The 9873-nt window shown below is 36.3% G+C and overlaps 1 protein-coding gene across 1 annotated transcript; it reads left to right on the top strand.

The window, feature by feature from the left end:
* Positions 1 to 461: 461 nt before the first annotated feature.
* On the top strand, positions 462 to 9347 carry LOC146163320 (uncharacterized). Its single transcript, XM_083380443.1, has 11 exons — positions 462 to 599; positions 677 to 876; positions 1755 to 1889; positions 2969 to 3124; positions 3189 to 3239; positions 3799 to 4033; positions 7063 to 7241; positions 7958 to 8029; positions 8111 to 8290; positions 8361 to 8432; positions 8940 to 9347. The coding sequence occupies exons 2-11, from the start codon at positions 679 to 681 to the stop codon at positions 9345 to 9347; spliced, it is 1686 nt and encodes a 561-aa protein (XP_083236569.1). The 5' UTR covers positions 462 to 599; positions 677 to 678.
* Positions 9348 to 9873: the final 526 nt, after the last annotated feature.

Raw genomic sequence — 9873 nt, 5'->3', positions numbered from 1 at the left:
CTGAGGCCGGATGGATAAACTCTTATCACAAGCGAAATTTAACAGGTTACAGGCAATATAGGCAATTGTGTCCCATAGGCTCAATAGAAGGACCAACTATAACTGAAGTTACAATTTAAAATATGCCTGACTTTAAATGTCTTTTTAGGCAATAGCTTGCTTCGAAGGGATGGAAGTTACCTTACATGTAATAGCAGATTTTAAATAAGAAAGCTTGAGTGTTTTCAATTTAGAAAGCTTGAATGGTTTGGTAAATGATTGCCTAGAGCCAAAAGGCTAAAATGCGGGAAGAAATACACGCTCTCTATTTTGTGGAAGCCATTTGAGGCAGAGCTCTGTGCTGTGGGTGTCAATATAGGAGATTTCAGACGTAAAACATTTGTACTCCTAAATTATATCACATAGTTTTATGATATCAATTTTGGTTAAACGTTTTTTTGCGATTCTCCCAGATGCTAGGTTTCTGCATGTCCCTTTAAGTTAATTTTTTTGGTTGCAACTGGACAGCAAAATCACCAGAAGAAATAAATAAACAACCAAGTGAAAAACAAATTATTTATTTTCTTGGATTAATCTATAAAGCAACAACGTGAATACAGGTAAGCAAATTAGAAAAATAGTGGTCGACAATGTTTTTGCCTATACCGTACAGTTGAAATACATGACGTTTTATTAGAAATGGCGCTTCAACTATGTCATATCGACGAGGGTGGGTCGTTTGTTTTTGATCGTTGGGCGATTGAGTCAATATTCGGACAGCCGGTGGTCGCAGAATCCCCAATTGCTGTCATATCTATGACAGGAGAAGCGCGGACTGGAAAATCATTCCTTCTCAATTTACTGGCAAGCTATTTTGCCAAGTTGGAAATTGGAGAGGTAAAATATACTCTAAATTAAAAGTGTATCCAACACTATTTTGAGTTTGCCGGAAAATTGGCTTATCGCAATACTGGTAGACCGCTAAGTTCACGAAAGAGTTTCGGGCAATGGGGCAAACTGCTGCTCCCCGTTTTTTTGTAGTTCATTTAGCTTAACGGTATCATCCAAATATTTACAGAGGTCATAACGTATTTAAAAAACGATATATGGTTTTATAGCCCTGTATACACCTGGTTTACTTACTGTGATGTAACTTTAAAGTTGCCTCATATAACCAAAATATAGATCAATGTTTAATTGATATTTTTCCAAGTTGGCAATTGAAGAGGTAACAATCTACTTCAAATGAAAAGTGTCCTTATTTTATTTTAAGTTTTCTTGCATGTGGATTTTTGACACATGATTTGTGATTTTAAAAAAGGAACTATTTCTCTTTAATAGCCCCATATTAAATTGGTTTACACATTGTCATGTAACATCGCGGTAATAATACCTTGATAACGAAATTAGAACATTGTTCATCTGTTACAATTATTTGGAGACCACTAGGTATGTGTTAAACTCTGAAATACAAACCAATTATGACCAAATTTTTATGAATATGAACATCCGCAACAGACTACTTCCACGTATTCCGGCAAAGTTGCACAAAAGTTGACCACATGTCATTGTATATACTCTATGTGCACCGTTTTATTAAATTTTAATTTAAAATTGTGAATTGGGCATTTTGCTCAACTCTGGAACCTGGTTTAGAGTATTAGTTTGGTTATCATTAAATTGCCGTCATAATTTTTCCAAACAGACCGAATAGTTTCTGTTCTTTACCTTTAAATTGTAGCGAAGTGACACAAATTTTACTTTTGTTAAATTAGCAACGTCAATGGAGAAAAGACCTAACCGCCAATGTAGACACCATGTTTCAATGGAGAGGAGGAGTGGATGTACAAACAAAAGGCATCTGGATTTCCAGGAAACCACATTGGATCACATTGGATGATGGCGAGAAGGTAAGCTTGATTAATTTACAAGAAAAACCGATAAGCTTTGACTTGCGTTTCAAATAAAGTGCACCAACTTAACTTTTGCCTCTCAAACTCTAATAATATACTTGTGTATATAGCAAATAGAGAGCCTTTAGGAATAACACAACAAGAACTACTGGGCAACAACATCTAAATCAAAACAATTTATAATACTAAGGTATTCAGCCCAACGACATAATAAAGCCAAATACACAGTAATATCCACGACAGAGATCTAAATTGTCTGAATATAACCCAGCCCAGTCGGAACACGTCTTAAATTCATCGAAATAAGGCATAAATGTCTATAAATAACGCCTGAAACTGTTAGTTTGACCGGCCCCGTTTCGTTTTTTTCGAATTTTTTGTCCCTGTTAATGGTGGAAAGTAATGGTAGAAGTTAGAACTTGGTTTAGTGTTGAAATTATTAGGGGTTAGTGATGTACTTAGGGGTGAGGGTTAGGTAAAAGGGTTGTATTGAGGGTTAGGTAAAAGGGTTGTATTGAGGGTTAGATAAAATTTGGTATTAGGAAAAGGTTGTATATAACATTTAGGTCTATTCCGATGGATTTACGACTTATTCAGATTAGAGGTATAACGACTGTGATGATAATACCGGTAGTCCTATTTTAATTTAGTCTTATTCCAAACTTTGTTTTATTGCGACATTTATCTTCTTCTTATATAGGTCTCATTGTTGGAGTCTCCTTTGCAGTGTTACCACAAGTAAGCCACGTGGGTTTAATGACAGACATTTAGGCTTGGTTTAAAATGGAAGATTGGCACAAAGCTTTATTTTTGTTATTTCTAAACCTTTAAATTGCGTTCCTTGTTCAATTTCCCTGAAAAAGTAAAAAAAAGTTCTCCATACCTTTAATCTTAGAAGCACTCACAGCATAGATATAATGGATGAAAAGCATTTCATAATGCGCCATAATACACAGTCCAATAGATTAAGGGAACATGTTTTAAAAACATACGTAAAAAGGTATACGTTTTTGCATCGTTCCAATTGAAATTACCCATAAACATAGCAGCATAAACTTCGTTTTTTTTGTATACAGATTGCCTTGTTCCTCATGGATTCTGAAGGATTATTTAGCACAACCGCCTCCAGTGAGGAAACATCTTGTCTATTTGCCATGAGTACGCTTTTTAGCTCGTACCGTATACTTAATGTCGAGCGGCAATTAACGTCATCCCAACTGCAGGCCTTTCAGGTATGCAGTAGATTAATACGTACTCTTTTTGGAATAAAATGATTAACCATGTGTTGTTTTTCAGGATTTTTCAGACTACCAGCAAGTGTTTGGCGAACGAGAAGTTAAATCTGAGGTCAGGAATATAGGCTCATACGTTTTTTATAACATGTGTGAAGTGGCTAACCTGTAAATCACTGTTAAAGAGGTCCATGCATTTTTTTAAAGTCTCTGAGCTTAGCTATTAAAACCGAGTTCAAGTATAAGAGGAATCCCTTAAACCTTATGACCATATTTCTAGGGGGTGCTTAGGCAGAGGTAAAAGTAGAATTATCCCCAAAAAATGTTCTAAGCGGAACGCATGGAACATTGCAAAGATAGCGCCACAAAGCTACGTCATTACACAAGCACCCTTAAGAAACGTGGGTTCACAGTTCGATTTCATACAGATTAATATTATTTTTGTACATGGCGTTTTGAAAAACAAACATATTTTTACCAGAATCGGGGAAAAGGCAAAAATTATTTTTCCGAATAGCCGTTCCGGACTGTTCCGCTGCATTTCATTCTTGTGTTTAAGTAATCGAATCGAAAATTAGGCCTTTATTATTTGATCCTTGGGCTTTAGGTAAAATATTATACACAGATCCGTTGTTCAAAACAACGTGTTTATATTTTCTTGTTGCTTTTCACAGCCCTTGCTCATACTACTTCGGGATTGGAACGGCCGTAAAACAGGTTACGGATTTAGGGCAGGAGATGATTATATGAAGACCAAGTTGGAGTCCAGCGATTTACCGATGGAGAACAGAGCAGCAACTGCGCAGTTCCTGTCTGCTTTCAGCAGATACGCGTGTTATGCTTTGCCCGAACCAGGCTCGGAAATTCGACACTCTGACGACCTAGTTTCTTCGGATTATACAATGCAAGGTGCTCCTTTTGGGATTTTAGCGATGTAGGGTGGGCAACTACAAAATTGATATACATAACGAACCGGTGGCATTCGCACACAAAATACAAACTTCAAGCTCAAAATAAAGAAAAAAAAAATAATACAAACTTCAATCTCAAAATAAAGTATACAACGATGGTAAAGACACTATATAAATTGAACCTAAACAGCATAATTATTTTAGCATAATTTTTTTTATCATAATTTTTTTTTACGACCAGATTTATTCTGATTATACAATGCAAGGTGCACCTTCTGGGATTTTAGCGATTTATGTGTGTAGGATAGGCCACTATAAAAATTGACATCAATATGACCGGCGGCTTTAGCACACAAAATACAAAGATCTGCAATCTTAAAAACGTTTTCATTTCTGTTCGTCTTACTGGTGTTACAGTTGAACTTAAACCAATCAAAGCATACGACGAAGGTAATGACACCATGTCAATTAAATTTAAAGCGTATATAATGAATTCCATTGATTTGACGGATAACTTTTAACATAAGTTCAATAGCTGAACCACCAACCATTATCAGAATAGTTAACTACGGCGTTTATTAGATTTCGTGTCCACAAAGGGAACAACGATAGTCCATAGTATGTATCAGGCTTTTATGCGGTAAACTATAACCCGCACAAAACATACAGTACGTCATTAGCAGCGGAAATTTCGGAAGCGCTTTGAACAACGGCCACCCAAAACAACCAAACAAAAACCCACTGGCTGTGCTACTTCTATGTATTTATCTATTCAATTAATTTTAACAAATGGAACTGGAAAACCTAACATGAGAATAATCTTTCCCGCTAACTCCCACGAACAAGCAGGCAAGTCTTTTCAAAGGTAAAACGATATCCTATACAAGACTTGTGATCAATTATAACGGCGTTCCTTAGCTTTGGATGACTGGTCATACCAACCTTTGATTTTAAAGGTCGTGGCAATACGCCAGATTTTAAGACTTTTTGAAAAAGTCCTCTTTAATATCCCTTTCTCTCGTTATATTGTCAGTCTATTTCAGGGGTGGGAAAATGTATTCAATGGAAGAGCAATTTGCAGAAAATACAAGCACCAGATAGCCTCAAAATCTTCTCTATAAAAAACGGCAAATAATTCAAGGCCAGCCGCAATAATAACAGAATTGCAATATACCAAAACGGTAATAATCAACACAGTAATAACGGTAACAGCAAAATAACACGCACAATAGTTATTAATATTAGTGTTTTGTTAACTCTTCGGACTCTATGTCTAGTATTACGTCATAAACAAAATGCTGGCCTACATAAAGAAAAGAAAAAAGAAATGTTTATAAACGGTACTCTTGGTAACCTTTGCAATTTTTTTGAAATTTTACGATTCAACTAGAAGAGCCATAAAAAACATGCCGGAGAGCCGCATGCGGCTCGCGAGCCGCAGTTTGCCCACCCCTGGTCTATGTTATCGATTCAAAGATAATAGATTTGCCACATTAATTATGCTGTATTAAATAAATTAACAAAACACGCGATTATTTAAAGTACAATCCAATGATTAGAATTAACGAATAAACTTATAATTAGAATTAAAAGCTCTTTTCAACAATGTTTTAATGTCGTACTCGAGCTCAGCGCCCCTAACGCTTCACTATGTTGGCTTTGACATTCCAAAAGCGCCTTTTTCAGCGCTCGACAAAGTGTTTAAAAATATTAACATATTAAAAGTATACGTAAAGATATAATGAAAACTATTAAATCAAAAACGTGAATAATGGCCGTGTTTGTTGTTTTATCAAACTCGTACAAATCAGGGTTACGGGTTTAAAATAATTTGAGTCAGACTCACAAGTCCGATTTCGGTAAAATTTCCCCGAGTTTAATCACAGAGTCCCATAGATGCCTCGGTCAAATGTGCGGTTTCGTTAACCCCGATTTCCGCTCCGACTTTAAACACCTAATTGAGTAACTCAATTAAGGTGGATATTCAGCAATTTACTCATAGATGTGTCGTATAATTCATCATCGCCTTAAACATGGTTGGAAAATATTTTATTATATGCTATTCCACCTCAGCAATCTTACTCTTTGCTGCAATATAATTTTCGAAATTTGTTACTGCGCATAAACATGTCCAATTAGGTACTCCATAGTGTTAGGTAATGTTATTCGAGTCCCGGGTCCAACTCCAGCAAAATTAACGGCCTTTGTCATGTCTGAAATCAAAATCTAGCTTTTCTGAGCGCTGTATTAAATCGTGAGTCCAGGTTTAGAAGACGAGCTTGTGCCTTTCACAAAGTTGCTAGCGAATTAAGCTTAACAAGTACACTTATGTTATGAAATTTTATCGTGCCAATAGTTAACAAAAATAATTGCGTCGGCATTGATTACTAAGAAATACGAGTTCTTATTCACAATTGGCTGTAGCTTTCAGGACTCAGCATGGGAAAACTGGAATTCGAGGAGTTATGGCCGCCTCTCCCACGAATAAACAGTCATTGTCTCTTTACAAATGTCAAACACAACACCCCCGCTTAACGTGGGTTGAAAACTTTCCTCGGTCGTTCGAAGGACACAATGATGTACACAATGGAACCGTCGTCAATTAACAGGCGTTCCTTGCCTTTGTGATACACACCTGACAACAACGATAGCTTGGTTTGGATTACATTAGATTGACAAACAACATTGGGCTTAGAGGTCGCTTTGGTGGGAAAATGCCACAGGGCTAAATCATGTATATATCCCCTTACAAGCCTTTTTTATTCCTTGGTTGGTTTTTATTACAGTTTCAACGGAAGCAGGTTAAACTATAATTAAAAATCAGAATTAACAGAACCCCCAAAATAGCAACCAATAACAGATAGAGGCACTATACCGTTAAATGTATACTATGTATTAACAAACACTGTAAAATTGAACGATTTTAAATCTAGGATATACGGTAAAGCAAACCATTTTCAATAGTCAAATATCGTATGACGACAAACGTCTGATGAATATAGTTAATTTACTTTGGTCATTGTTTAGATGTTGGAGAGAAATTTCTCGAAAAAGTAGAAGAACTTGCTGAAACACTTTCACGTGAAATAACTCTGAAAAAATGCGGTTGGTATGTGTTGAAGGGAAAATACATGTCCTCTTTGGCAAATTTTTGCACTAAGAAACTGAAATCCCCTGATGCCAATATGAAGAAAAGCTTTTTGGAGGTAAAGCTATGGTTAAACAACATATAACAACATAGTAAAAGTATAATAGCTCCAGTTAGAACAACATTTGTTCATTTTGAAAATGTCAAGTTTTGGTCAAAATTATTTAAAAAATAACTTAAATCCAACTCAAGTCTTTTTGCAAATATAATAAGTCCTAGTTCAAGTCATCGGTTGCCAAGTCAAGTCATTATGAGAGCAAGTCAATTTCAAGTAATATCATTAAAATAACAGTAAACTTTTTAACTATTAAAACTGGCAAACTTGTCCGATAACTGGCAAACTTGTCCGCAACAATTCAACTAAAAACTAACGCAAACACTATATACAGCAATCAAATTGTTTAATGTGCAAAACTGGAGATGCATTTAAATGTAAAACAATTAAGGTAATTCCAAGATATTTGACAAAATACCTTTAAGTTTAAGTCAAGCCATTTTGTCCTTAAGTCGAGTCCAATTATTTTGGTCATTGACTTAAGTGCACTTAAATTAAATCAATGACTTAAATCATAACAACACTGGACAGTGAAGCGGGTGTCGAGTTATGCTATCATAAGAACAGAACAGGTTCTTATGATCCTTGTAGGCAACCTTCATATGGTCCTTGTAGGCAACCTGGTTCTCACCGGCGCTGGTTTGGTGACCTCCGCTATAGCGATACACCCTTTTATAAAACATATTTACGTGTAATACAACTACATTTTACTTTTATAGGGCAAACTGGAGTATGAATTGGCAGAGGTTTTTACCAAGTGCCTAAAAGAACTTAACACCACCCTAAAAGAGGTACGTTGGATAACAATGTTATTCATGTCATTACTGGACTTTAAAAAGCTATTTTGTGACTTGTTTTAAAACATCATTCAGAAATGTTCTGAACATCTTGACGAGAACGCGAAGCACAAAATAAAAGGATTTTGCTCCAGAGAAGCCAAACGAAGGTTTAAAGACGCTTGTAATTCTACGAATCGCCACGTACCTGAAAAAACAAGGTTGTTTGACCAACTTGTGGAAAACCACATCCTTGAATTCTTCGACAATATGGAGGTGATTCTAGTTAGCAGACAATGCAACACAAATGTTTCTTTTTGTTAGTTATTTTTTCTTTTTTAAGCAGAGTCCCAATCGTCATGGAGGTGCAACAACAATTCAAAGCTACAAAGTCAGATACAACATGAAAATGAGAGCGGTGCGTTACAAGCATTAAATATAATAATGCCCAGACAATATTTGTATATTTTTCTCATATTATATCAATAATGCACTACTATAGATGTTTAAATTTATTCTATAAAAATTAGTTAACATGCGCATATGGTTGTATAACATTTTTAAATAAGTCTTTCTGCCAGTTAAAAACAAATTGTGAACATTTAAATATTTAGGGGGACTTTTATTATTCTCCCTTAACAACTATTGAGTAGGCTACTATATTTGATATAGTAAAGACAGAGTATGGCATGTGGTGTTCCAAAAGATTTGTCTATCAAGTAATGTATTACAGAAGATAACAAAACAAAACTCTTTTTCAATATGTCACGGAAAATAAACTTCCGGGTAATAGTCGATTGTGTTTAAGTTAGCAAACAAGACTGATGTAGCAGGAAGTGGCCATATTACCTTTATTTAATAAAAAAGTGCTATAACACTGGTATCAATTAATAGATCTTAAGATGATAAACATATTTCATTTCAGATCCTGGAAGAAAGGTTTGCCGGGAATCTCTTTGAAATTCACTCGGAGTACAAGCAAGAGATTCTCGGCGACCTTGCAGAAGCAGTCTACGGCAACTTAGACAGGGACAACGGAAGGCAGCTGGAGCAAGTTATCGAGCAAAGCTACAAGCGAATATGGGGACCGCGCAACGCGATTCATTCTAGCGTCTACGCTCGTCCAGCCACAGAGATGTCAGCCAACACTTCGGTTAGCGGTAGAGAAGTGAGCAGCGCCTACAGTGACTCGGCCCGCTACTTTCTTTTCGCACTGCTGGTGCCGCTTTTATTTCTTCTCTTGCGCTCCGGCACTGCCTTGATTGAGGCAACGCTCTACGCTGCCAAGGCAACGTACAGGGCTGTTGCCAGGCGGGCTCGGCGTTGGTTTTAGGTGTAATTTAATATTTAGGTGTACGTCTTGTTTTGTGTAGCCGAGCGTTTGTTTATCCAGTTGCTGTGCGTTACCAATATTCCCACCTTGCTTTCAAGATCTTTTGAATGAGTTTTGCGTGGGCGTGTCAAGGGGGTGTGTCGATGCCACGGAAGCGCAGTTTTTGTTTTTTCATTGGTTCTAAAGACTTCGTAATACAACATCGACCGGTATATATTTTGTTTGTGTTTTTGGAATTTTACGTAGGCGAAACATATAAAAGCATATAAATCTCGCCGAAATATCAGGCATTTTAATTTCCGTAATCCTTAACATTCGGCCGTAATAATTGACCACACATACCGGCGCCGTTTTTAGTCTGGCATTTCTTCTTCATTCGTGGTTCATTGTACATTTGTGTGATCCTCTTCATAAAAACTACATTCCTCTTCTTGTTTCAACGTCGTTTATTGTTGTTTTGTAGTCTGCGGTATATATTTACTCCGATGTTGTGTGCTATATTCTTTTTTTATGGTAGCACAATCGA

The sequence above is a fragment of the Ascidiella aspersa genome, chromosome 2 (genome assembly GCF_963924565.1).
Source record: "Ascidiella aspersa chromosome 2, kaAscAspe10.2, whole genome shotgun sequence".
Lineage (NCBI taxonomy): Eukaryota > Metazoa > Chordata > Ascidiacea > Phlebobranchia > Ascidiidae > Ascidiella > Ascidiella aspersa.
The sequence above is the reverse complement of the archived record's forward strand: the minus strand, read 5'-3'. Positions and strand labels throughout refer to the sequence as shown.

What these genes read in the sequence shown, in the direction of transcription:
- LOC146163320 (XM_083380443.1), top strand. Translation starts at nt 679, where the DNA reads ATGGCGCTTCAACTATGTCATATCGACGAGGGTGGGTCGTTTGTTTTT. An exon ending in CCAAGTTGGAAATTGGAGAG is followed by an intron (nt 877 to 1,754) that starts GTAAAATATACT and finishes TTGTTAAATTAG; the next exon opens with CAACGTCAATGGAGAAAAGA. An exon ending in AACGAGAAGTTAAATCTGAG is followed by an intron (nt 3,240 to 3,798) that starts GTCAGGAATATA and finishes TGCTTTTCACAG; the next exon opens with CCCTTGCTCATACTACTTCG.